Source organism: Eucalyptus grandis, chromosome 2, assembly GCF_016545825.1.
Source record: "Eucalyptus grandis isolate ANBG69807.140 chromosome 2, ASM1654582v1, whole genome shotgun sequence".
NCBI lineage: Eukaryota > Viridiplantae > Streptophyta > Magnoliopsida > Myrtales > Myrtaceae > Eucalyptus > Eucalyptus grandis.
The window spans coordinates 6,726,762-6,754,158 of NC_052613.1; the positions used below are offsets into that span (position 1 = coordinate 6,726,762).

General features: G+C 41.2%; 3 protein-coding genes across 6 annotated transcripts; 2 read left to right on the forward strand and 1 right to left on the reverse strand.

Moving 5' to 3' along the window:
* The first annotated feature begins 370 nt into the window (after nt 1-370).
* Nucleotides 371-10,770, forward strand: LOC104419947 (2-hydroxy-palmitic acid dioxygenase MPO1). 4 transcript variants are annotated; one of them, XR_005548538.1, is made up of 4 exons: nt 371-959; nt 3,105-3,167; nt 3,286-3,606; nt 3,702-3,988. XR_005548538.1 is itself a non-coding variant. In XM_039307390.1 (4 exons), exons 1-4 carry the CDS (start codon nt 603-605, stop codon nt 10,580-10,582), a joined length of 609 nt encoding a protein of 202 aa, XP_039163324.1. In that variant the 5' UTR covers nt 470-602; the 3' UTR covers nt 10,583-10,737. The 4 variants fall into 4 exon arrangements, 3 of the variants coding, with proteins under 3 accessions (XP_039163325.1, XP_039163324.1, XP_010030091.2); XM_039307390.1 differs by lacking the exons at nt 3,105-3,167; nt 3,286-3,606; nt 3,702-3,988 and adding exons at nt 10,133-10,195; nt 10,312-10,383; nt 10,466-10,737 and having other exon boundaries at nt 470-959; XM_010031789.3 differs by lacking the exons at nt 371-959; nt 3,105-3,167; nt 3,286-3,606; nt 3,702-3,988 and adding exons at nt 7,253-7,783; nt 10,133-10,195; nt 10,312-10,383; nt 10,466-10,770.
* LOC104419938 (pentatricopeptide repeat-containing protein At4g21065) lies at nt 10,464-12,496 on the reverse strand. Its single transcript, XM_010031778.3, has one exon. It carries the CDS (start codon nt 12,415-12,417, stop codon nt 11,017-11,019), a length of 1,401 nt encoding a protein of 466 aa, XP_010030080.2. The 5' UTR covers nt 12,418-12,496; the 3' UTR covers nt 10,464-11,016.
* An 11,206-nt stretch (nt 12,497-23,702) lies between these two features.
* Nucleotides 23,703-25,704, forward strand: LOC104419958 (NAC domain-containing protein 100). Its single transcript, XM_039307881.1, is given in 4 exon segments — nt 23,703-24,364; nt 24,466-24,743; nt 24,854-25,201; nt 25,204-25,704. Coding segments are annotated over 4 exon segments (1,083 nt in total). The 5' UTR covers nt 23,703-24,177; the 3' UTR covers nt 25,474-25,704.
* The last annotated feature ends 1,693 nt before the right edge of the window (nt 25,705-27,397 follow it).

The window sequence follows — 27,397 nt, forward strand, 5'->3', positions numbered from 1 at the left end:
TCTTTCTATTTCAATATTTGCCTTTTAAACTCGACTTATTTCATTTATTCAAATTTTCTTTCCTTGCTAAATTTGGCAAGCAAAATGAAAGAAAACCAAATGAGCATGTTAGGGTGGAAAATGGGGCCTCCCTACCCTAATGCAAGCAAAATCAAGGCAAATTTATCATGTTGTAATTTGACGATTGATGTCAACAAGTTTTAATTCAAATAGTTAATAGCGATGAATATTGATGAACTTAATTGTAATGACGGATAAAGATTGATAGACCTTTTTAGGATTTTAATTTTTATTCGAGTTCTGCATATAAAGATCAACAACCTAAGACCTAGCGAGAACACAGTAAATCTTAACCTCTTCTGGTACAAAATCAAACTTTGCGCAGGATAAGTTCTTGACACAAACCGGCGCACTTTAACGTGACATAATGGCCGAAGCTTTGGCAAGCCTCCAGATTGCCAATCCGGTGGATCTCTTCTGCTCCCGGTTTCAAAGAAATCCATGGCCTCCTCTCGCTATATTATGGATACCCACCTTGAAAAGTTCTCATCATCATCGCTCACTTTCCAAGAAAAACCACTCTCTTCTCGAGGAAGATTTCCATGGGAAGGAAAAGGCTGTTCGACCTCGAGAAGCATTTCGCCTCCTATGGAGCGTACCACAGCAACCCGGTCAACATCCTGCTCCACACCGTGTTCGTTTGGCCCATCTTCTTCACTTCCCTCGTCCTCTTCTACTTCACTCCCTCCATCTGTGAGCTCTTCGGCCTTCAGCCCCAGTGTTACCTGGCGAGGCACGGCCTGTTCTTGAATTTGGGCTTCTTCTTCGCTCTCCTGTACGCTGTGTTCTACGTGTGCATGGACAGAAAGGCGGGTTCTTTGGCTGCTCTGCTGTGTATGGCGTGCTGGGTTGGGGCCAGTTTGCTCGCTAGGCATCTGGATTTCTCCCTGGCTTGGAAGGTATCGCATTTCTTCTCTCGCTCTGTCTTTTCCTTTTCTTTTTTTGATATATCTGATATCTGATATAATTAGTACTTGAGTCAATCCGACATCAACAATTACTGTTTAGTGGGAGGGACTTGCATTACGTTTGGTCTGATCCTTTGATTGGAAACAGATCGTTTTATGTCAGCTTGAAGTGTTTGTTTGGTGATGCTATAATTGAAAAAATTGTTAGGAGGAGGATTGGTGGTCCTAGTGGTCCTTAGTTTTGACTAAGGAGAATAACTTCTGTACGGTTAGTTTCTCAGTACATGGAGTGGTCCGAAAGCAGTTTCGGTGTGTGGATTAGACAGATGACGTAAATTCGATTCTCAACACCACTAAAGTACAAACAATCTCATGTTTGCCCACCCTCCTATTTTTCGGCTCCCATCTTACTTCTTAGTGAGATTTTTCTTTCAAAGTGGAGTTCCATGTCATGGAAGAGAAGCATTGAACAAATGGTGAATCAACTGATGATGATCGTTGCGGAACCAGAAACCTCATTTTCTTCTTATGTTAGCATTACAAGCTTTTACTAGGTATTGCAGTTATTTTCCTTCTAGTATTTGAATTTAAAACAGTAAAAAACAATTCTGACTTTAAACCATGGAATTAGAACTCTGAAGTGAATACCTGGCTAATCGCGGGATGATTGAAGATGCTACATAATCTCAATATGTGGGTATATTATGACTTGCTCTGGTCACTACGACTGGTGCCTAAGTATCTTAAACGCCACATCTGGTCAATTACATTGAGATTTCCCGACTTGCTCAGGTAGCATATACTTGTACATAGGTATCTCGAGTGCCAGGATTTTGTTGTTGAGCCCAACCTACATGAACTCATTTGCTTGAATACCCCCACCAATTGCAGTTGTGTGAGCCTCATCAGTTGGTTTTGTGACCAACCCAAAGTATTGGATGCGGCAGTTTTGGCACATGGACAACAAGTCTGGCGTACAGTGACCATGTTTCCTGAATGTCCTTGTCAAAATTTGTTGAAATTACTTATCTTCTATCCTGGTGTTTAAGGGAATAGAGCTTTTGCAGCATCTGGCAGTTCGTGGATCCTAGTATTTGTCTGATGGCTTTGTTCCTTACATATGACATTTTTGTCTTGATTGAGGCCACTTTAGCAGTCTGGTGTTTTGGTTCTCCTACATAACATTTAGTAACTAGAATTTGGATTATAACAATGTTTGGTTGGTTGGGCTGTTGAGCTACCTGTTTGACACTGTTTTGAGGAGACAGCCAGGGTTCTGGGGCCCAGTAAGAGATTGAGTGGGGAAAGGATTATTAAGCAGAAGGCATTTGGATATACTTGAGAAGAAGTAACGAAAAAGAAGATATGCTTAAGAATGAGAACTTGAATTTGGATTATGTGTGCTAACTTGTGCAGAGATACCAAATTGAAAATTAACTCAAAGAAACAAAAAGCTATGAAAAAGAAAAAACATGAAGTTCCTAAAGATTTCTTGATCTCTGAGATATATGCTGTGCCTCCATCTGTTACACAGACTCATCACTAAAAGCAGCAAAGTTCTGCAGATACTCTCCTGCAAGAGTTTTCTTAAATCAAAGCAAGAAAGAGATAGCTCTGATTTACTTTTTGGAGAGCCTAAGAAGTTGCTCTAATCAAGCTCCATAAAACTTCTTGTTTGTCATCATCAAAATAGAATAATACTTCAGACAGAATATAGCCAAATTTCTGGCTTACACCTGACAAGACCTTAGCTGGTGGGAAAAAAAATGATGTGCAAGTTTTATTTCTTACTTTTTCTGATCAAAGCTATGACAAAAATGTACTCCATGGTGAATTCTAAACTTTGCCTTGCTCTAGTCATATTGCTCATTTAAGTAACTCACATCAACCAGGGTGAATGCGCTTATTCTTCTCTCTATCATCAAGAGATGGACCTTAGGGTAAATTTGGAAGGTTGACGTTGGAACATTCTTCTTATTAGTTTATATGCTGCAGCAAATTTGCCTGAGGTATGGTAGTTAGTTAGTTGGCTGTGAAGGGGGAAAATTTGTCATGAAAAAGCGAAGTTACATCAATGCGATTGCATCTCCTCCTCGATCTTTTTCGTACTTATTCACATGGTTCATCTCTCTTCAGGTTGTTCTTGCAGCTCAATTATTATGCTGGACAGGGCATTTCCTCGGACATGGCTTATTTGAGGTGAAAATCTCCTTCAAGTTTGGAAATGTCTTCTGCTTTGCTCACTAATTATAACCGATTATGTAGTCTCATTTGGCCATAGAAAAAGCTATATCTCAATTGGATCACTTTGTTTCAGAAACGAGCGCCAGCTCTCTTGGACAATCTTGTACAAACCTTTCTCATGGCTCCTTTCTTTGTTTTGTTTGAGGCAAGCAATCCTGCTCAGTTTTGAGCTTTTTTTGTTTTCTTTGGAGAATGGCTTGAGGAGTTATTATTTAATTAATGTATGCAGGTTCTGAAAACTGTCTTTGGATATGAGCCATACCCAGGGTTTCATGCTAGTATAAAAAGAAAATTGATGCTCAAATTGCGGATTGGAAGGAAAAGAAACAGAAGATGGAGCCATACCCTTAGCAATATCAATTTTGTGAATTGATTTCAATTTAAAAAGCATTGCGTGAGATTTTCGTTTCATCTCAAGATTCTCCTTTTGAAGATGACCCTTCAAGTATTCCATTTGTTCAATTTTTTTTTCCTTGCTAAATTTGGCAGGAAAATGAAAGAAACCAAACCAGCATTCCTTTTCATGGTGGAACATGGGGCCTCTCTGCCCTCGTGTGGGCAAAATCAAGGCAATTTATTGTCCTAATTTGGCGGTCGGCAATGACAAGCTCTAGTTCAAACAGTTGACAATGGTCAATGTCAACAAACTTAGTTCTAATGGCTGATGAAGGCATCGACGACATTTTTGTGGATAAAGTCACAGGAGGGTAGACTTGCTGATGAATGAGCACTCCCCTAGGCACACAAAAGATTTAATATGGTCCATTGCTATGGAATGTTGTTGTTTCTTTGCTTTCTTTTCTGTCTTTAAGGATAAGTGCACCGGAAGTCCTAAAATTACAAAAAGTGCAATTGAATCTCACAATTCATTAAGTTGGTGCAATCAAGTCCCTCCATTAGCTTCGTCCAATTTGGTAGATTAAAAATGCCGACATGATTTTTTTTTATTCATTTCTCTCCTACATGGCATAGAGCTTAAAGAAAGAAGTCCACACCGCCCTAATTGAAATATAATTTTCTTCTTAAGTTGTCTTCACTTCTGCATACTGTTCGTAGATTCCTCCTGCTCTTTGTCCAAGTGTCCTTGGCCATGGAGTCCGCTTCTTCTTCATTGAGTCCTCCTGTTCTTCGTCTAAGTGTCCTTATTTGGTGCAGCTTCGAGTAAGAATGAAACTAGGTCAATGCATGGAGCACGATCTTGGTTTAGATGTCCTGTTTGTTTGCCTCCTGTATTTTTACCATTCTGACATTGGTAAATTGAGCTGGAATATTTCTTAGTTTTCATGCCTATGAGCAGTCCTTTCGTTAGCATTTGAATCCAATGATGCTACCTTATCGTCTATTTGAACTATATCCTGCAATTTTGCTTTTGCTTGATGGTGTTGCCCTATTACTATTGTAAATCATTTCTTTCATCGGCATTTCTCCAGAAAAATGTCTAACAGATCCATCGGGTGTCTTTAGAAGGTTGACAACGACTGTTGATCATGCTTCTGCCTGCTATCATGTTTGTCATGCGCGGACTTTACTATTTTTGCAGGTTTAGCAGATTGCAATTTGGAAGCAGCACAGGGAGCTTGTCCTGGTGCCCCACCCAGTCACCTTGGGTTGCCTTTGGAAGTTCACCGTTGTAAATCCAGTATTTTGTATCTCGATTCTTGATTGACCACGGTTGTAAAGCGATGCTGCTGGGTGCATCATATGGTCCCTAGAGTGTACACAGCTGCTGCATTATGTACATGCGGATAAGTTCTGTAAGTTCAAAAATTTTGAGATGCAACAATCCGTGCTTGGATATCGTTTTGGACAGCTATTCTATTGCCGAGTGGGAAATGATCTTTTCTAAAGTTCAATGACTTGAGATATTTTCTTTGGCAACAGTTACTTGAGTATTGATTGAGGTCTTTTTATTCTTTTACTGGAACCTTGAAATAAAATTCCAGGGAAGCCCTCAGTTTTCTACCATCTGGATTTGACTCCATTTGCATGGTTTAGGACTTTGCTGACACCCTGTTTCTGACTCCTGTACTCTTGTCCTGGAGGCAACACGGGAATACTAGGAATTACCTTCTCTTTCATGTGACGCTCCAGTATTAGTGCCTATCTCGACCGGTCCATTTCACCTTTAGGAACAGAAACGGCACTGAGATTCACCGGCACTACTTCTAGTTTCTGTAATGACTTTCTACCAAAATGTTTCTAATTTCCGGTATTGATTCAGAGTGAAAGAGAGATGTTATGAAAACAAGAAGACAAAAGGGTTGCAACATATCTATTGGCTTATGTGAACTGATTAGATTTGACAACATACGTGTCACGACTGGAGTATGTTCAGTGATTTCTGCAAAGTTGAATTTTACGCCAGCCGCTGGTTGCAGATGTCAACTTTACTGGAAAGGATGCTCAATCAACCGGATATTTGCAAAATAATAATAATTGGATGGAGCCGACGAAGGAACTTGATTACACTAACTTGATAAATGTTAAGACAAATTTTCTAAATTTTAAGACTCGATTACAATTTTACATCTAAGTTTAGATTTTATGGTGTACTCATCCCTTATGTTTTTTTCTTAATATTATTTGTATTATTCTACGTGTAGTTTTAAAGAACAATGAAACCCTGAAGAATTTTGTTGTAAGATACAAAAAGTTAAACATCATAATTCTACAATCGAATGGAATCAGTTTTTAATAATAAATTTACTATAAAAGTAAATCGTAATGTTCAAAAGTCTCCGCCACTCATCTAAAGATTTGTATGAACAAAATAATTTTTTTCAATTGAATCAATCCTCTTTCGTATTCAATCTATTTTTGGCTAAAATAGTTTTTCCTTATTTCAATTTGCATTTAAAAGATCAATTAGGGGTGAGCATTGGTCCAAAGTCAACCTTGGACCGGCCCAACCTTGTCGGTCCTGGTCCGTTTCCTAGGGAAACTAAGTTGATCCTCGGTCCTAAGATTCCTGAACCAGCATTGTGCGGGTTGATTCTCGGTTCTGGGAATTCAAGATCGATCCAACCCAAGCCATTCCTAACTATATATATATATATTATATATAATTTTTATTTATAATTTTTTTTATATAAAGAAAATCTTAAGATAAACGGTGTCAATAATATTAAACAACTTTAGTGAGTAGTTCAAGTAATTTTACATTATTCTTTAATAATTTGGATTTTTAATGTATTTTACGGTGTCAACAGTCATAATTTACGAAAAAGGAAAATATTTTTGTAAGGAGTCCTCACGGCGTCCAAAATGATATAAACAGCTCCTTACAACATTTTCCACTATTACGGCATCTTCCTCTAGTACTCATTTTATTCTGTCTTATTTGTCTTTTTAGTCTACAACTTTTCCAAAATTGAGAGAAACAACTTTTCCACTTACCATTTAACACTCGTCTTGCTCGCTTTGGGTAACTTGTGCCAGTTGCGCTTAGCTTACTCCCGCCGACACTTTATGCTCACTTTCGACGCTCACCATACTCGATCCTCACCACTTGACTTTCTTGCTAACCTCACTCATCATCGAACTCATTAGATCGGTCCAATTTTCGGTTGTCCTTTTAAAGAGTATAAAAAATTAAATAAAAAATTAGTGATTGGTCCCGAGTTGAGGTCAATTCGGTTCTCAATCGCTTTTTCAATGATTATTATAAATGAAATAAAAAATTATGGATTGATCCCAAGTTGATCTTGAAGTCGGACCGAACTTATTAGATCGGCCCAACCTCGGCCCCAAAATTGGGATCAAAGATCAAGCGCGGTTGATCTTAAGATTAAGGATGAATCGGCCCAACCTGGACTATGCTCATCCCTAAGACCATCCCTAAGATCGACAACCTAAGAACAATTTTCATTTTTATGGGAGTTTTGCATTTAAAGACCGACAACTACGGACCCGATGAGGGCACCGTAGACAGATTCAACCTCTTCTCGTGCAAAATCAAACCGGTGCGCAGGATAAGCCCCCGACACGAGCCGGCGCACTTTAGCGACGCCTTCTGAGAAAAGTCGAAGACTTCCACGCCGGCCGCGGCTTAGCATGCCTCCAGATTTTGCTCAATCCGGTGGGTCTAGTCTGCCCTCGGTTTCCACGAAATCCATTGCCTTCCTCTCTCTTATATCAGGCCAAGAAAATTTCACATCTTCATCGCTGACTTTACGGGAAAAACCACTCACTTTCTCGAGAAAAAGAAAGCTTCCATGGGGATGAAAGGGCTGTTCGATCTTGAGAAGCACTTCGCCTTCTACGGGGCGTACCACAGCAACCCGGTCAACATCCTGATCCACACCGTCTTCGTCTGGCCCATCTTCTTCACTTCCCTCGTCCTCCTGTACTTCACCCCCACGATCTGCGAGCTGTTCAGCCTCCAGCCCCAGTGTTACTTGGCGAGGCATGGGCTGTTCTTGAATCTGGGCTTCTTCTTCGCGCTCCTGTACGCCGTGTTCTATGTGTGCATGGACAGAAAGGCGGGTTCTTTGGCTGCTGCGCTGTGTATGGCGTGCTGGGTCGGGTCCAGTTTGCTCGCTAGGCATCTAGGTTTCTCCCTCGCTTGGAAGGTATCGTCATTTCTTCTGTCGCTTTTCTCTGTCTTTTATTGATGCATTGGGATATCTGATAAGTTTAGTACTTGAATCTATCCGACATGATCGATGACTGTTTAGTGGGCGGGACTTGCGTTTGGTTTGGTTTGATTCTTCGGTTATAAGCAGGTGGTTTTGTGTCAGCTCGAATTGTTTGTTTGGTGATGGTATTCTTGATAAGTTGTTGTTTCATGATTCTGGGATTGAGGAGGAGGATTGGTGGTCCTAGTGGTCTGGAGTTCTGACTAATCGGACTTCGAAGCCAGCCCATCAATTCAATCATAGGCTGTTCCAGAGAATAAAAATCAATTTAGGAGAATATCTTCTGAAATGTGGATTTTGTAGTTCAGTTTTTTGGATAAGACGGTTGACGTGAATTTGATTTCTAACCCCAGTATAGTACAAACAATCTCATGTTTGGCCACCCACCTATTTTCTGGCTAATGTCTTACTGTTTAGTTAGGTGCTCCATATGAAGTGGAGTAGGTCATGGAAGAAAAGAAGCATTGAAAAAATTGTGTTTTTTGGCCCTGGGCGCCTTGAGATTCTGAATTTGCATAATAGGCAAAGGTTGAGAGAATCATTTGGGAAAGAAGCTGTTAGATCATCAGTCTTTGTTTATATTTGAAATCTAAACAGTAAAAGCAAAAAAAAGAAAATGGACTCTAAACTATAGAAATAAAACTCCAAAGTCAATATCTGGCTGAGCCATGGAATGGGTTGAAGATACTGACTAATCTCAATATGTGGGTATACTATGACTTGCTCTGGTCACAACGACTGGTGCATAGGTATCTCAAACGCCACATTTGTGCAATTACTTTAAGATTTTTGACTTGCCAAGTTAGCATAGAGTTGTAGATAGGTATCTCAAATGCCAGCATCTTTCTGTTGAGCCCAACCTACGTGAGCTTATTTACGTGGATAGCCTCTCCAAATAGTCTTGTGAGCCTCATCAAGTAGGGTTTTCTGACAACGCTAAGTGTCAGATGTGTAGTTTGAGAAGATGCACAGCAGGACTTATGGTGCACAGCGACCATGTTTCCTAAACTACTCATCTTCTTTTCTCCATATCTAAGAGAATAGAGCTTCTGCAGCATCTGGCAGTTGGTGGATCCTAGTCATTTTGTCTGATGGCTTCATTCCTTAAATATGAGATGTTGTCATCGTTAAAGCCAATTTTTAACAGTCTGATATTTTCGTTAAACCACACCTATGTAAATTTAGTAACTACAATATGGATTATAGCATGGTTTTGGTGGTTGGGTTGGTAAGCTACTTATTTGACCTTATTTTGAGGAGAAAACCGGATTTGTCGGGCCCAAAAAGAGATTGATGCAGAAAGGATTCCTAAGCAGAAGCCATTTGGACATATTAAGAAACCATAACAAAACACACACACACACACACACACACACACACTCTCTCTCTCTCTCTCTCTCTCTTAAAAATAGGAGCTTGATTCGGATTATGTGTGCAAACTTGTGCACAGATACCAAATTACCAACACTCTTAAAAATAGGAGCTTGATTTGGATTATGCGTGCAAACTTGTGCAGAGATACCAAATTACCAATTAACTCAAAGAAACAGAAAGCTATGAAAAAGAAGAAGAAGAAGTTCCTAAAATTTGTCGATCTCCAGGATCAAGGATGTTGCACCTCCATTTGTTATGCGGACTCATCACTAAAAGCAGCAAAACTCTGCAGATGCTCTTTTAAAAGAGTTTTTTTAAATCAAAACAAGATCAAAATAGCTCTGGTTTTCTTACCAAAAAAAAAAAAAAATAGCTCTGGTTTACATTTTGGAGAGCCTAAGATGTTGCTCTAATCATGCTCCATAAAACTGCTTGTTTAACACCGTCAAAACAGCATAATACTAAATACATAGCCTGACTTCTTGCTTACACCTTACAAGACCTCAGTTGGTGGAGAAGTAGATGTATAACTTATCCGTTTGTAAGATTGTACTCCACGAGGTACGCCTATATTATTTAGAAGCCTCAGTCTGTGTGATTAAACTTTTCCTTGCTGTTGTCATATTGTATATATCAGTAAATCGCATCAACCAGCGTGATAATGACTTGTGCTTATTCTTCTCTCTGTCCATCGGGAGATGGAATTGAGAGTAAATTCAGAAGGTTGAGCTTGGGAACCTGCCTCTTACACCTATATATGCTGCAGCAAATTTACATGGATTATGGTGGTTAATAAGTTGACTATGAAAGGGGAATAAATTTGTCATTTAAAAGTGAGATTATATCATAATGCGATCCCATCTCTTCCTCGTTCTGTCATATTCATTCACAAGGTTTATCCCTCTTCAGGTTGTCCTCGCGGCTCAATTATTTTGCTGGACAGGGCAATTCCTCGGACATGGCATATTTGAGGTGAAAATATCATGCAAGTTTGCAAATTCGTTCTGCTTTGTTTACTAATTATGACCCTTTATGTGTCGCCTTTGGCCGAAGAAAAAGCTTATCTCAATTGGATCACTTTGTTTCAGAAACGAGCACCAGCTCTCTTGGACAATCTTGTTCAAGCCTTACTAATGGCTCCTTTCTTTGTTTTGTTTGAGGCAAGTCGTTGAACATTGCTCAGTTTGAAACTTTTTCTTTTGAGAGTGGCTTGAGTATTTATCATTCGACTATTGTATCCAGGTTCTTCAAATTGTCTTCGGATATGAGCCATACCCAGGGTTTCATGCCAGTGTGACAAAGAGGATTGATGCCGAAATTGCAGATTGGAAGGAAAAGAAACAGAAGAAGATGTCCTAATTGGCGACGGTCATGTTCAAATGTCATCACTCGTGTCAAATACTGTAAGCAAGTTGAGCGTTGGACTTCTCCAGGATTGTGAAATTACCGATTGAATCTATTGTAAAGTATAAATAATCAAGACTCTTGACCTTATTTCACAACTATTACTTTAATTATGAGTCGATGCTACCATGCATACCGCTTAATACTTTCAAAGCTCCTCTAATAAGTGCCTATAGTTATCCGAGATTTATTTTCTCAGAACGTCAAAAGGAATTGCTCCTGAAAGTGTCAAAAACCATCTGAAATCACAAATTTTCAGAGCTGTATGCTATCTATACATGTTTGCTTCTTAAAGGTCTGCCCAACCAATCTTCTTGTAGAGTATACGAGGGAAGTTGGCAAAAGTTGGAGAGCCATCTGAATATTTTGACATTTCGTAACCTGGGTTTCTATACGCTGCAAACGACTCCATCGTTAATATCGTCAACCCCGACAAAACTGTAACCTGGCTCAGGTTTCTCAACTCCCCTGTCCTTCATCATTCTTCTCTCGTTCAGCACTAAATTCCACTGACCAACACTCGCGTGTATGCCTGAAAGCTGGACATAGTCGCTGCTATGATCCGGTTCCAGGTGCAAGAGTTTCTTCCTCACCATTTCCCCAAGTTCGATATTGCCGTGCGTACGGCAAGCACACAACAGCGATCTCCACACTATGGCATTGCATCTAATGGGCATGCTCCTTATTAATTCATACGCCTCCTCCAGAAAACCTGCTCTTCCCAGCATATCGACCATGCAACCATAGTGCCTAATCGTTGGTTTGATATGGTAATCCTTTCTCATGGATTCAAAGTACATTTTTCCCTCGTTCACCATCCCGCCGTGACTACAAGCGCACAGAACACCCAAGAAAGTAACATGATCCGGCTCTTGGGATCCATCCTTCAACATCCGCGAAAAGAGTTTGAGAGCATCTTCCGAATGGCCGTGCATCGCGAGTCCTAGAATCATGGTATTCCATGTTATCCTATTTTTGCGGCTCATGTCTGCGAAAACCATATATGCCTCTCCAACCGCACCACACTTTGCATACATATCAATGAGTGCATTAGACACTGCAACAACAGCACTAAGGCCAGCATGATTGATGAAGTCATGGAGCCACCTCCCATAGTCCAAGGCACCCACTTGGGAACAAGCCGAGAGCATCACAACAAAGGTGGCCTCATCGGGTCCTATGCCGCCGCCTCGCATCATATCCGCAAACACGTCGAGGGCTTCTCCGCCCCGGCCACAGGACACGAGGCAATCGAGCATGGTGTTCCACGCCACCACGTTCCGTTCAGGCATTTCGTCGAACAGCCGCACCGCAGCCTCGATGTCCTCGATCATCCCGTACATGTGGACGAGGCCGTTCCTCACGAACCCGTGCTCGTCCAGGCCACACTTGACGGTGCTGCAGTGCAGCTGCCTGCTGAGGGGAACCGACCCCAGATGCCAACTGGCCTTGAGCAAGAAACAGAACGTGAAGTTGTCGGCCGCCACCCCGGCGCCCCGCATCCTCCGGTAGTACTCGAAGGCCCTCTCGTGCCGACCCGAGTTGCCGAACCCCCGGATCATCGCGTTCCAGAGGAACCCATCTGGCTTCCTCGCGCTTTCGAAGACCTTGGCCGCGTAGCCCATGTCCCCGTGCTCGGACACGGCGCAGAAGTTGATGATCTTGCCGAGGACGAAGAGGTTGAGGTTCTTGCTCTCGGTCGAGCCGGCCCGGATGACGCGCGCGTGGATCTGCTTGACGTTCGCGAGGGTCGAGCATTTCTTGAAGAGGGACGTGATGTACTGGAGCATCTGCGTTGCTTCGGGATGATTTTTGTATGAAAAGTGATCATCTTGATTGCCCCATTAGCTTAGGACTTCATGAATCAAGCTTGGCCACGGCTCAAAATAACCCGTTCATCTACTAGTTGTAGCTTTTCCTTTTCCTTCTTTTTCTCGTAAATCTTTTTAATCAGAAAAATTGTCCAAAAAGCTTTAAACCTATTACGATTTTATCAATTTAGTTATAAACTTTTTAATTATACCATTAAATCTTAAATATTTTTATATTTTACCAATTAAGTCTATCGGGTCATTTTTTACCGAAAATCGCTGATGTAAATATTAATCATTCTATGTATCACAATAAAGCTAATGTGAATAAATTTTAATAATACTTTTTTGAATTATTTTATTTTTTTTCTTCCCATTTTTCCTCCAGTTGACTGTTAAGCCTCAACAATGGCCAATGATCAACCAGATTCAAACCTCGCCATAGCTAAGCGAGGCCTGAATTCACCAAATTTGGCGAGGTTAACCTTGGCAACTTGGTGATGGCAAGCCTTGCCCTCCCCTAATGAGGCTCAACCTCATCGTCGCAAGGTGAGGTCGATCACACTAGTGGCAAGGCAAGGTCAAGCCTCGCTAAGAGTGGCTAAGGATCACCCTTGCCAGTGGTGGGGGGATGAGCCTTGCCAAAGGTTGGCAGGCTCACTAGCTCTCACCTTTGGCAGGTTGCCGAGTGACCATCTAAAGGAAGAAATGAAGGGAAGAGAGAGAGAACTAAAAGTAAAAACAAAAGAAAAAGGAAATAATAAATAAATAATTGAAAAATATTAAAAAGTATTTAGGTTGATCGTATTACATAAAACGTTCAATGTCCACATCAATTATTCCGATCAAAAGTAGCCGATGGATTGAATTAGCAATACGGAAAAAAGGTTTAGAATTCAATTAGTACAATTAAATGGTTTAAAATTGAATTAGTAAAAGTGTATTAAGTTTAAGATTTTTTGGAATTTTTTTTTCCTTTTCAATTATTACCTTTTATCTGTGAAACAATAGAAGCCAGGGAACTCTAAGTACAATTAGACTGGACCATAGATCAAACTCGCCCGTCCAATCCCACTTGCTCAAAAGAGAGGCTTGAACTTTCGGTCTAGTGCGGACATTTTGACTCGCCCATTTTATTTAAATAAAAAGAAAATTTTCTTTTCAAAGGCAATTTTCAAGACATTTACTTCGTGAAGCGTAATTTGGCATTTTATTCATGTTATGTATGTTTTCTGAGATTTTTGTGTGCAACCTACCTATGCTTCGTTTTTTTTCTTTTTTAAATTAACTTTGGTTTCTCATGTCTTATTCTGCAAAAAACATAGAAATATGTATACTGGGGGCTGGCATGGCCTATGTAGTTAACAAGGTCGCAAGGTCGGGCTAATAAACGCCATGCAATATTCAATTTCAGGTGGGGCTGAGGCGACCAGTGGCCACATCGAGTACAAATTCATCGACCCCGTTTGGTTCGGCTTTGGGGGAATGCCCTTGGCCAAATGCAAATATCTTTAGGGTAAAGGAGTTTTCGGGAATGCTTGGACGTTTGGCAAATTGGGCATTGGAAAGTGACTTTGGGGTAAATACCGTTTGGTAATCCCAACATTTTCAAGGGGCTTTTATTCCATCGAAACTCCGATCAACGGCGGGCCAACCACCGGCAACCAGATCTGGCCGCCGGCAAGGCTGGCCAAGGTCTAGGGAACCTAGATCTGGCCGCCGGCCAGGCTACATGAGGTCGCGCGACCTCGGGCGGCACCGCCCGGGCCTCGTCGGCGGCCATATCCGGGTCCGCGCGACCCGAGCGAGGCGTCGCCCGAGGTCGCGCGGCGAACCTGTGCGACGCCGCTTGGTCGCACGCCGCGCGACCTCGGGCGGCGTCGCCGGGTCACGGGTCCCGCCACCCACGGCGGTGGTCACCGGGACGCGGGACCCCACGCGGCGATGGCGGCCGCCGAGGAAGCCGAACTCTCGACCGGCGAGGAAGACGAAGAACAAGAGTCGACGAATAAGGAAGGAGGAGGAAGAAGATGAACAAGATAATGTCGATGAACAGTGAATGGGCATTTCCAAATGCCCAATGCTCAAAGCCGGTCCTCCCAAAGATTGGGCTTTCAAAGATTGGGAATGCCGACATTTGGCCAAGTAGCTTTCGAAAATGGTTGCCAAACACCAAATATTTTCCCCAAGGGGCTTTCGGGCCGAAAGCCCTTGGGAAAGCCCAACCAAACGGGGCCTAAGAATAACGTTGTTAGTGTTGAGAGCACATAGCGATATCTTCACCTAAAAAGAATGCCAACAAGGAGTCTGCATCCGAGTCCGTCAACATATTCAGTTGAACTCACATTCACTCAAAAATTTTATTAATTGCTCAACATCATACTAATTCTCTAATTTTAGATTTCTAACACAATCACACACACATGCATCCTAAAAGTTAGTTCCAAATATGAGAAAAATACACTAATTGCATGTAACTTAAAAAATTATGGAATTAACTTGGGACATTATAAATGAACCATTTGTATGTTCTATAGAGATAATTGTTCAATAAATTATAAACCTATTGTATGACTAAGCTAATTTAGTCATAAATCTTTTAATTATGTCAATTTAGTCCTAAACTTTTTAACAATATGTCAATTTAGCCTTAAACTTTTAAATTGTGTCAATTAACTCATACACCTTTTGAAGATATGCCAATTTAATCCTAAACCTATTAAATTAATTTGATATTTGGTCAGAAAATTAAATTGGCAAATCGTCAAAATATTTAGAACTAATTTGGCAAATCATTAAAAGGTTTAGACTAAATTGGTTAGGGGTGAGCACGGTCCGAATTGGGCCAATCCAGCACCTAACTTAGGGATCAACCCGCATAGTGTTAGTTATCAACTTTTGGTACTAAGGACCGACTTTGTTGAGCCTAAGATCAAGGATTGGATCAACCCTATGGGTTTGGTTTAATTCCATGGTCAACTTAGAATTAACCGATTATTTTTCTATTTCATTTTATTTTCTTAAAAGAACAAACATACCATTTCAAATTACATATCCATCAATAATACCACATTAAGCAATGAAATAATAAACACAATACATATCAAGCATAAATATAAAATAAGGTAAAATAGAAATTTACACTTGCTAAAAGTAATAGACCATAAAAACAAAGATGCAAGGCAAGGCAATAGAGACGAGTAGTGAGGCGAGCAAGAGAGGCTAGCCACAAGGCAAGCAAGTGAGCAAGGTGAGTGAAGGCAAGTGAAGAAGGCTTCTTCTTTTTTTCTTTTTTTTTTTTTTTTTTTTTTGCTTGAATTAGGGTGGGGTTTTGTTGAACTTTCTAATTTACATGGCCACTGAACTACGAAGAGAACCAAGGAAGAGGTGTTAGGGTTTAGAGTAGACAAAAGCATATAATATATAATATATTAAATATCTTATACATAATATATCTACTATATATTACCTACTATATAATATGTACATGATTGGTCTAACTTGGACCAACCCTAAACTCCCAAGACCAAAGACTAATCCGCAAGAATGTAGGCTCTAAGGATTTTAGGATCAAGGATTGACCCAATGGCTTTGGGAACCGAACTAAAACCAGTTAGGTTGGGCCGATCTAGAGTCAATCTAGGGTCAACCCTAAATGATGCTCACCCCTAAAATTGGCACAATTGAAAAAAATTAGTTCTAAATTGGTAAATCGTTAAAAGATGTAGGATTAAATTGATATAATTGAAAATCTAGAACTAAATTGGCTTCCAAATAATAGGTTTATGACTCTTTGACCAATTTTCCCATGTTCTATATGACTTAGCCTGTTAGAATTCTTTCAACATCCCTAACAAGTGCCTAACGTGGAACCGAAACAAAGGGACCCCGAATTTAAAAATGCATGTTAGAGAAAGGAATGGAATTGCTAAAGAAAGATGAAAAGCATCATTATGTTGGTAATCCTTAAATTGAACTAGTCAAATAGATATAAAACAAGGCATAGTGACACAACTCCCCCCCTCCCCCCGCCATTGGCCCCGCTTCAGTCGCCAGCCACTAAGACATGTACACCACCTCCTACGTCTCTAATCAATGTTGCCCTCAAAGGGCAGATGCCGACACGACTCCTCCTAATGCCCCCGCCCAAAAACGAATTAAAGAAAGGTCAAAATTCAAAAGGGGTTTCGCGGATTTGACTGAAAAATTTATATTAGTTAGCGAAAGATTAGGTATGGAAGAGATTATTCCTTGGCTCATAAGGTCTTCAGGGCATATGATACCATCCGCCTAATGAAAAACCAGTTACTCATGCACTATCGTTTTCTCTAGAAACCGGTGGGAGGAGGGGGGAAGGGAATATATGTCCCATCCGCTCGAACGTAAGCCCTAAGGATATTAGGTCAAGCATCTTGGTATTCTTTTATCAGCAATCATGCAAAGGGTTTTATCAGGCCACTAAGATTGACCGGGATTGGAGGAAGGGCCTGACAAATTTGCAAGCAGTGACATCAATGCGATGAGAGTGATATTAGGTGAGCTGAAACGGTCTTGCGAACGAGCCTTTACAGGAGGGCACGGTGTGAACGGAAGAGAAGAGGGCACGTAGAATAATGAAATAATGCTGTGGCAGCGGACAGAACAGTTCTAATTCTCGGTGATGAACTGGTGGACCAATGGACTGGCCAATGCTCATAAAAATAAGTAAATTTCTGACCAATTCCTGCAGACCCTTTGAGAAAATTGAAGTGTTTAGGTAGGTTTAAAAGGGAGAGGGAGAGGCGGTTTTATAATGGCGGCTAAAGGATTATGCCTGGTTTTATCTGCTGAAGTTGAAGGAGGGTCCAAGGTGTGAAAGATGGCGAATAGATGAGTTCGGTTTAGTTGTTGGATCTGACCCTAATCAGGTTTATCTTTATTTTAAATTTGGCTCTCAACGAGATGGCCGGGTCCATTGAGTGGTCCAAAAGGTGATCTTGAATTATTGTTGCCCCCACCATGAAATGAATATAAATTCGCCGTTTATAATGTATTTTTCCCCTTTGATACCGAGATAAGCTATATCGAATGGGCCTCAAAGGGCAAGAAACGGGTACAAAGCCATCAATATAGGGGGAAAAAGTGATCCTGAGAGGTACACGATGTGATACATTTTTTATTTTTTTAAAAGCCTAGTCTTTGATAAGATTGACTGAGAAGGAAAAAGATTAAACAATGCAGGGTTCTCTAGTAAGGATGTAATTGAGTTAATTCATTAGCTAATGCACATTAGAGGTAGCAGTAAAATCAAAAGAGTTCATGGGTTTGGTGTACATAATTAGTTGGAGAAAGATCCTCCAACCCCAACTAGTTGGTTGCAACTATTTCCAACAGATGTTTTCTAAACTATTGTGGAGGCCTGTGCAAACCCTAGTTATCATCTTTACAAGAACAACTTTAGGGGTGTGTGGTTGAAAGATCTAATTTTTTACTTGTCAATATTAGATATGCATATTTTGGAAAAAAAAAAAAACATAGTGGTGGGCCAATTTATATGACAATTCCCATACCATTTTTTTTTCTAGACTTGTTTGACCTTGCCAAGCAAGCGTACCAAATCACCTTGTTAAAATCTAGTGAGGTCGAGTCTTGCTGGCCATTACCGACGCTTAGTAATTGGTCAAAAATAAATAAATAAATAAATAATATTATTCATGTCAATACCGACCATATCACATAAGATAATTGACATCCCTATCAAAAATTTCAGTTAAAATTGGTTGGAAATGCTAAATTGATAATCCTATTTTAGAACTAAATTGACTATGAATCGAAATTGGCTTAAGTCCTCGACCAACATATCGGGTGGCATGCCCCCATCCTCAGGTTAAGAAGGATCCTAAGCACTGTGATTGGGATAGCAAAATGAAACCAAATACATACACACATACTGTCGTTTGATTAATATGAAAGTACTTTGCTTTTGACTTGCCAACCTTCACCTCGTGCATTCGCTCTTTTCCCACATCGCATCTAGCTCATCCAGATTGAACCCTAGTAAATCATATTCACGATCAGTAGGTTCATCAATGCACCGGAACCCCCACCGAAATCAATAAAAAGAAAATGCCAAGAACCATCTTAGAGCTCCATTCCTTGTCTCCCAATTCCAAGCTAAGTTGGCAAAGTAGTGATGATGTGAAACCCTAATCAAGCAATTAAACTAATTGCAAGTTCTGGAACCCACAAACATGCCATTGTCCCCATTATCATATTATCCTCATCCTCATCATCATCAGATCAAACCTTCAAGAACCCAAATCTGCTCATCCTCTAATTGTCTATTGCAAAAACAAAGCACTGGCCAGGAACCTTCTCAATCCCCCAATTCCCCAAGTCAACTCAACCCTCCAAAAAAAAAAAAGGTGGCAATTTGTCAACCGCAGAAGAAAAAAAGGACTGAGAGCATAATCAAAAGAGGCCACGTACACCGATAATTTTTCTAAAAAATATAGAAATATATTCAAATTAAATTAAAGCTTTCCACTTTAGCTGTTGCCTATTCTCAAAGTTAGGCAAGTCCACGAAAATAATCGAATCATTGAGAGGTTAGATCAAATTGAAAAGAGAGAAATCGGAAAGACATGACCCCCTCCCTCTCTTCACTTTTTTCCTCGGGATTCGAAGGGGAGTTGACACTCCGGCCAATCGGCACCTGCCACATGGCTGTCCCAGTGCGCGCCCTACATGTCGCTTTAGATGAAGCAGGGGGCCGAGCGGGGGCGAGCCCCCTCGAGCCCACAGGTTTAAAATCAAATCAACTCCCTCTTAGGGTCATAAATTGTTATGATCAATCGACCCAGATTGACATTATGTGGCCCTCTGCCGGATTGAGCCATGATCCGATGCGATGTGGGGCAATGTTGTCAATTTTCGAGCATTGACGTGGCGGATGCCGACGTTGGAGCCGGGGGGCGTGGCTCGCCTCCCGGACCCGGGGGGTGGAATTTACCAAGACGGCTGAAATTCCTTGGATGGGGCGGAGGGCGACACGTGTGCGGCCGTTATTGGAGGGACTCCCCGAAAGGGAAAGGCCATCTTCTTCATTCAATTATTAAAAAATGGTAAGCGATGCTTATATGGTATTTACTATAATAGCTAGCGGATAACAGATAGAGATGTCTAAGATTAGGAAAGCCGGATTTCATTGGACTCTCTTGCTTCTTCTTTTTTTTTCCTTGCCGTACGTTTGAGGTAACCCTCATTTTTTGCTAATATTAACGTTTTTAGGACATTCATGGTTCTAATTCAAATTTCTTTTTTAGCCAAAAGATAAATGGTACTAAATAATTTTATTTGACACTTATATCACCTGATGAGATATTACATCACGTTAAAATAGTCGTGCTGAATTTTTCCCATCATTCAATCGTGATTTCTTAAGTGAAAATCTGTAGTGTATATAGTAAGCTCGTGTGTAAAAGGGATCTTGCATGCTTCAGGTAATGTCGCAAATCAACTCGGCCTGGAGTTGATGTCAAATGTTAAATAGCGTTCTCTAGCTTTCCCTACATTTGCTGGAAACGTATTACTGATGGGCATCAGGAGATGGAAAATCAATTGAAGTACAATTTAATACCTAATAATTTCTTAGTTATGAATATTCAAGATAAATATTATATAATATTATATATAATATATATAATATATGAAATTTTAGTATCAAAAGGCCTCAGCTGGAGAAGGGCCCTGAATTGCATGACAACTGACATCTCTTTAATTTAAACGCCAAGTGGAATACCCACCTCCCTCTTTTTCCTTGACGCGTAGGTACGCATGACTGCCAATCACATGAACCTTCTTGGAGATGCTACTTGGCGCTTGTCTAATAGCAAGACTTAGGGCTTTTTTTCTTGATGCTTGATCTTGACACTATGCCTTAAATATCTGCACCCTCCCGCGCTAATCTAGGAAAGGGTCTGCAAATCGTACACCTAATTCTTGCTTCTTTTTACCCATTGATATGTGAAAAATATTTTTCAAAAAATGATAACTTGTATCGTTTAAAATTATTAATCGATAAAAATATTTTCATATCGATAAAAATTTATATCTAAATATTTTACAAATTATTCATTTTCTACAAAATAAACGTATCTTAAATTAGTTGACTTTTTCTTATCATGGATGCTAGAGATGGAAACCTAGTAAAAGAGTCCTGCAATTTCCATTTATTACTGAATCCAACTGTAATCTAATCACTTTAAAAAGTCCTAAATGATCTTGATAAGGTTTGGCTGAGGTAGGCACACGGGGCACCACTCTTTAATCAGTCCAAGTGAGATTTAGGCTGCATCCATGGGTTCATTGCACCTATCGACCCCTTCTTCCTTTTTTTTTTTTTTTTTTAATCGTTTGTTCCTTTGGATGGAAGGAATGTCAAAATGCACCATTTTGTGGCTTATAATTCCACTTCGAATTTTAACTAACTTTCAAAAGTTACCATGTTACTGTCAACTGTAATTAGCGGAGTGAAATCCTAGCCGTCGTTAACAACAAAAGCTAAATGAGCCCAAAATTAGCTAGGACCGTGCATGAACCTTATCACATAGAGCATTTTCCAAGAGGGGAAATGACAGTGGTGAACATTATTTTAGCAACATGAGTTAAATGAGCACAAAGCCAGCTAGGACCGTGCATGAACATTATCATATAGAGCATTTTCCAAGAAGGGAAGTGACTGTGGTGAACATGATTTTACCAACATGAGTTAAATGAACACAAAGCCAGCTAGGACCATGCATGAACATTATCATATAGAGCATTTTCCAAGAGAGGAAATAATTGGGGTGAACATTATTTTACCAACATGAGTTAAATGTGCCCACAACCAGCTAGGACTGTGCATGAATGTTATCAAATAGAGCATTTTCCAAGAGGGGAATAACTGTGGAGAACATAATTTTACCAGCATGACTTAAATGAGCCTACAACCAGTTAGGACCATGCATGAACGTTATTAAATAGAGCATTTTCCAAGAGGGGAAATAATTGTGGTGAACATTATTTTACCAACATGTCGTGCTCATCTCATAGTTATTGTTGTCATTAGGGCTACGACGAAATAGAACATGCATGTACATGTAACTGCAATACTTATAACATCCACATAAATTAGCTTCAAACTTAATACAGCGCAATTAAATGATTTAATCATAAATACATGAGAAAGAGAAGGACAAATTGGCTAAGAAATGGATATCAGCCTTGCTAGTTAAATATTTTAATGGCTAAATGATACAAATCGTCCCTTAATTTTGATTCAACGTGTAATGTGGTCCGTGAATTTTAAATTTATTCAATAAGGTCCATAAACGTTAGCTCAATGTGTCATGTCCAATGTGGTCTCTTGACTTTTAATGCATATTCAATTTAGTGCCCGTATTTTAAGAAAATATCCAGTAATGAAAATACAACATTGAACATTTTTAAACATTCCAAAAACTAGATTGAACATGTAATAAAAATTTATGGACCACATTGAACAAATCATAAATCCATATTGTACATTAGGCTATAGTTTAGAAACTTCATTGAATAAATTTAAAATTTAAGAATCGCATTACAAATTAAAAAATGGCTTAATCACGGGATTTGTGGACCTCTCAAATCTTTTTTTCTGCTGAAGAAAGCGTCAAGCTGAACCTACTACTTGCCATTGCCTTCATCTGTCACTCACACTTCTTTTCAACGGCGACGGCCTGATAGCTTCCATGCCTTTTGTCGGTTTCGAAGCCAAACCCATTCCCAATCCCAACTCCAATTCCAATTTTCACCTCTGATTTTCTGTTTTATTATTCATTTTCTGCGCATCAACTTTACCAAAGTCAAAATAGTAGGGGCTCCCTCTGTAATTTCGACACGTATGTGCACGAACTCATGTTTGAAGTCTACTATTGCATTCACACGCAGCTTCGAAGAGTTACCAAGATAAGGAAAGTTGTCTTTGCGAATACCTTCTTTCTCCCTGGATCCGTCGCTCGTTTCATAAAATGCGAACAAGAAAACACAGCGAAGCAACCGGCTCGGTACGATCGACCCCGACCGAAACATGTTTGCAAACTAGACTCTTGCATTGGCTGTAACGGACCTTGATGATTCAGGATGGAGAGATGACGCGACGCTATCAGATGAAAACAAATGATGGTGGGTATCTGAATCATCTCTCCACTTGCCATTCTGAAAAACCGTGAACCGGCGATGCTTGACATGGCAGGGGAGGTGAGTTGTCCTCAATTCAAACTGTAGAAGATGATAGGATCAGTACAAAAAAGCAACAGAGGGAGCGCGGAAATAACCTACCAAAGCGGAGATACGAGCAGCCTTACATTCCACACAGCCAAGCAACCGGCTTGGGACGATCGACCCGACTGATTCAGGATGGAGAGATGACCGACGCTATCAGATGAAAACAAATGATGGTGGGTGTCTGAATCATCTCTCCACTTGCCATTTGGAAAAACTCGAAGCACACATGCGTGACATGGCAGGGGAGGTGAGTTGTCCTCAAGTCAAACTGTAGAAGATGATAGGATTAGTACAAAAAAGCAACAGAGAGACCGTGGAAATAACCTTCCAAAGCGGAGATACGGGCAGCCTTACATTCCACACGGCCACGCAACCGGCTTGGGATGATCGACCCGACCGAAACATGTTTGCAAACTAGACTCTTACATTAGCTGTAACGAACCTTGATGATTCAGGATGGAGAGATGACCGACACCACAAATGATGGTGGGTGTCTGAATCATCTCTCCACTTGCCATTTGGAAAAACTCGAAGCACACATGCGTGACATGGCAGGGGAGGTGAGTTGTCCTCAAGTCAAACTGTAGAAGATGATAGGATTAGTAAAAAAAAAGCAACAGAGGGAGCGCGGAAATAACCTTCCAAAGCGGAGATACGGGCAGCCTTACATTCCACACGGCCACGCAACCGGCTTGGGACGATCGACCCGATCGAAACATGTTTGCAAACTAGACTCTTACATTAGCTGTAACGAACCTTGATGATTCAGGATGGAGAGATGATCGACACCACAAATGATGGTGGGTGTCTGAATCATCTCTCCACTTGCCATTTGGAAAAACTCGAAGCACACATGCGTGACATGGCAGGGGAGGTGAGTTGTCCTCAAGTCAAACTGTAGAAGATGATAGGATTAGTACAAAAAAGCAACAGAGGAGCGCAGAAATAACCTACCAAAGCCAAGATACAAGCTGCCTTATAATCCACGTCTCTCTCTCTCTCTCTCTCTTTCTCTCTCTACAGCAGAGAGCAGTATTTAGGGGCCTCTGTTCCTACCAAATGCTTTAATTTTCTTTGACAACCCCCTTTGAAAATTGCAGTTTTTGAGCTCGAATCGCCTCTCTTCTTTTTGTCAAGCCTTTATCTTCTTCTAAACCTCGACTTTTTCTCTCGTCCTCCCTCAACTTTCCACCATAGCTTTCGTTACTGGCTTCCCCCCAAATATCTCTCTCTGTATTCACTGAATCTCACATACCCTGTTTTGTCTCTCTCTGCTTGTCTGATGTATAAGCAGCATCTCGTGAGTGGTTTTAGCTCCTACCCTTCAGAAGCTTTCGCGTCCTCGGCGATTTTTTGAGGTGCTCGGTTTCGGGCTCTTCGATTCTTGAAGAATTTTCGATCTCTCTCTTTTTTTCTTCTCTTTTATCTGTGGGCGATCAGCAGTTTCGAGAAATGGAGGACATGGCTAGGCTCGGGAAGGAAGACGATCAGATAGAGTTGCCGCCGGGGTTCAGGTTCCACCCGACGGACGAAGAGCTCATCACCCATTATCTGCAGAAGAAGGTGGGGGACGCTGGCTTCTCCGCCAAAGCCATCGGAGAAGTGGATTTGAACAAGTCCGAGCCCTGGGATTTGCCTTGTAAGCAATCACGAAATCGCTCCTTTCCGCTTATTTCTGTTCGCCTCCGATTCATTCTGAAATTAGATTAACATGCGTGATTGCTTCCGTTTTGATTATAGGGAAGGCGAAAATGGGGGAGAAGGAATGGTATTTCTTCTGCCTGAGGGACAGAAAATACCCGACTGGTTTGAGGACCAACAGAGCCACCGAATCCGGTTACTGGAAGGCCACGGGGAAAGACAAGGAGATCTACAGGGGAAAATCTCTGGTTGGTATGAAGAAAACCTTGGTTTTCTACAGAGGGAGGGCTCCAAAGGGGGAGAAGACGAATTGGGTCATGCATGAATACAGATTGGAAGGAAAAGTCTCTCTGAATTATCTCCCCAGGGCTTCGAAGGTGATAATGAATGGCCGGTGCTCTGTTTTTTTCCCATGTTTTTCTTTTGAACTTTTCGCCTGATGATTTAAAGCGCACGAATTTATAGTCTCTGTTCTTTCGCGTTGCAGAACGAGTGGGTCATTTGCAGGGTCTTCCAGAAGAGCTCTGGTGGGAAGAAAATCCACATCTCGAGCCTCGTGGCGGCGGGGTCTCTCGAGAACGAAATGAGCTCCGGCTTGCCGCCGTTAACGGATTCCTCTCCTCACGATTCGAAGACGGAATCCAACCCCGGATCGGCTTACGTGCCCTGCTTCTCCAGCCCAACAGAGTTCGAAAGGAACAAGGAAAACACGAACAATTACTTCAACAATCCCATGTTCCCCATCTCCTCGAACCCCACGAACCCCACCCCCAAAATCTCGCTCTTGAGCCCAGTGTACCCTCACCAGGCCATCCCCGTCCCAGCCAATTGGCAACACCTGGGGGCCCCGTCTTCATGCCCGAGCACTCGGTCCTCAGGGCTCTGCTCGAGGGCACCGGGCTGAACGCGAGGCAGAGCGCGAGGGCGGAGCGGGAGGCGATCAGCATCTCCCAAGAGACAGCGCTGACCAACGACTTGAACACCGAGATCTCCTCCGTCATGCAGGATTTCGAAATGGGGAGGAGGCAGTTCGAGGATCAGCAGCAAGTTCCATCGACCTTAGCTGGACCAATGGACGTGGACCTCCTCTGGAACTATTCAAGTTAGAAAAAAAAAAATCCGCGCACGTTCCTGAGCAAGATAAATATTGAGATTGGTCATTTGTTATGTTAAAATTTATGGGTGAGCGTGGACCTGTTGTATAGATTTTCTAAAATCCCAAGTAGTGATCGAGAGATAGTGAAGCATGGTTTCTGTAATGATTGTCTATATGCATTTGTAAGGAGATTCTAGTTGCAAGTTCCTCAATGAATATTTTAGAAGCGTGATGTTTCTGTAGCAGCATTGTATGCATCGCATGGGGACGGTTCGGTCGAGTACAAAGCGGGTGACATGTGCGGAGGATCAAGTTGGTGGCTGAGGCTAACTGATCTTTCGATCTTTTATTTGGATTTTTCTAGGGGGCAGCCCCGACCCAAGTTGTCCCGGTTCTTACATCACTGACGGAAAGGAAGGCTTCATTCTTGTACCGGGTTTGGAGGAGAAACAGGGGTTTTCCTCTCGTTCTATATTGCTGTCTTCCGTGGCGACTGAAGAAGTGAGTGGCGTGGCGTGGCGTGGCACACATCACGGACAGCCTTCCCCCAATTCCTCCCCCTCATCTCTCTCTCTTTCTCGCACCGGGCCACCGGCACACGCAATTTGAACGTGAACTGTCTCGATTGAAATGTATGCAGGAATTTGATAAAGTTGATACGGGATCGAATGTCATATGATAAATTAATATGACTAGGAAGGTAATTCTAAGTAAGTTGGTTGAGTACTTGAACATTCGATCAGAATGCAAGAAATCTCACATCAAAATAGTGTCGACACTCAAAATATTCTTATAGAGCCACCTCAGTCACTACCCATGAGTCGAGTTGGTGAGAATGGCTGCCAAGAACAAGGTTCACTTATGGTCATTGTCTACCTAGCATGAATTGTCTAATTAGGTCTTAAGCTTGATATAAGCCATTTATGGCTCTCTCTCTCTCTCTCTCTCTCTCTCTCTCTCTCTCTCATGCATGCTTGCCGACACACAATTTGAATGTGAACAGTCTCGATTGAAATATGTACAGATAATTTGATAAAGTTGACTTGGAATCGTATGCCATATGATATTTAATGTAACTACAAATGTAATCCTAAGTAAGTTTATTGAGTACTTGAGCATTCGATCCGAATGCAAGAATTCTTGTATCAAAGCAATGTCAACATTGAAAATAATCTTAAAGAGCCACATTGGTCACTACCCACAGGTCGAGTCAATGAGATTGGCTGTCAAGAATAAGGTTCACTTATGGTTGTCCTCTACTTGGCATGGATCCTCCAATTAAGCGTAAAGCTTGATGCAAATTTGGCTCTCTCTCTCTCTCTCTCTCTCATTCGTGCTCCTTATATGTAATCAAATGTCAATCAATCGATCAAGTAATCTCAGTCAACATTCTTTTTCTCTCTCTCTCTCTCTCATTCGTGCCCCTTATATGTAATCCGATGTCAATCAATTGATCAGGTAATCTTAGTCAACATTTTCTATCTCTCTCTCTCTTCAATTGGTCAAGTAATGTCAGTCGACATTTTTTCTATATTTTGATGGGAAGGATTGTACGATGAAAAAAAATCTTAGGAACATCATCGAAGATAAAACTTCCGACACCGTATCAAGAAATATCAATAAAATTTTCAAAAAGCAATGATTCCATCAATCAAATTCAATGACCCGTGCTAAGCTTCCTAATCAAGATATCACTCTTAATCACAAAATAGCTTTTTTTTTAAAGGCATGGTTAACCCCCATTAAGCAAATCATCGTAGTTTGTCTCCCTGCTTTAGATTATTCACACATTCCCTCCCGAATCAATCCCCTCCCCCTCCCCCTCCCCACCTTTTGGCACACTCCATCCTCGTTCAGTTATCAATGCTGTAATGCATCGTGTAAAGTCTTGCGGCCGCATACATTTTACGTGCCCTCGTTTTTTAAATTCCGTCG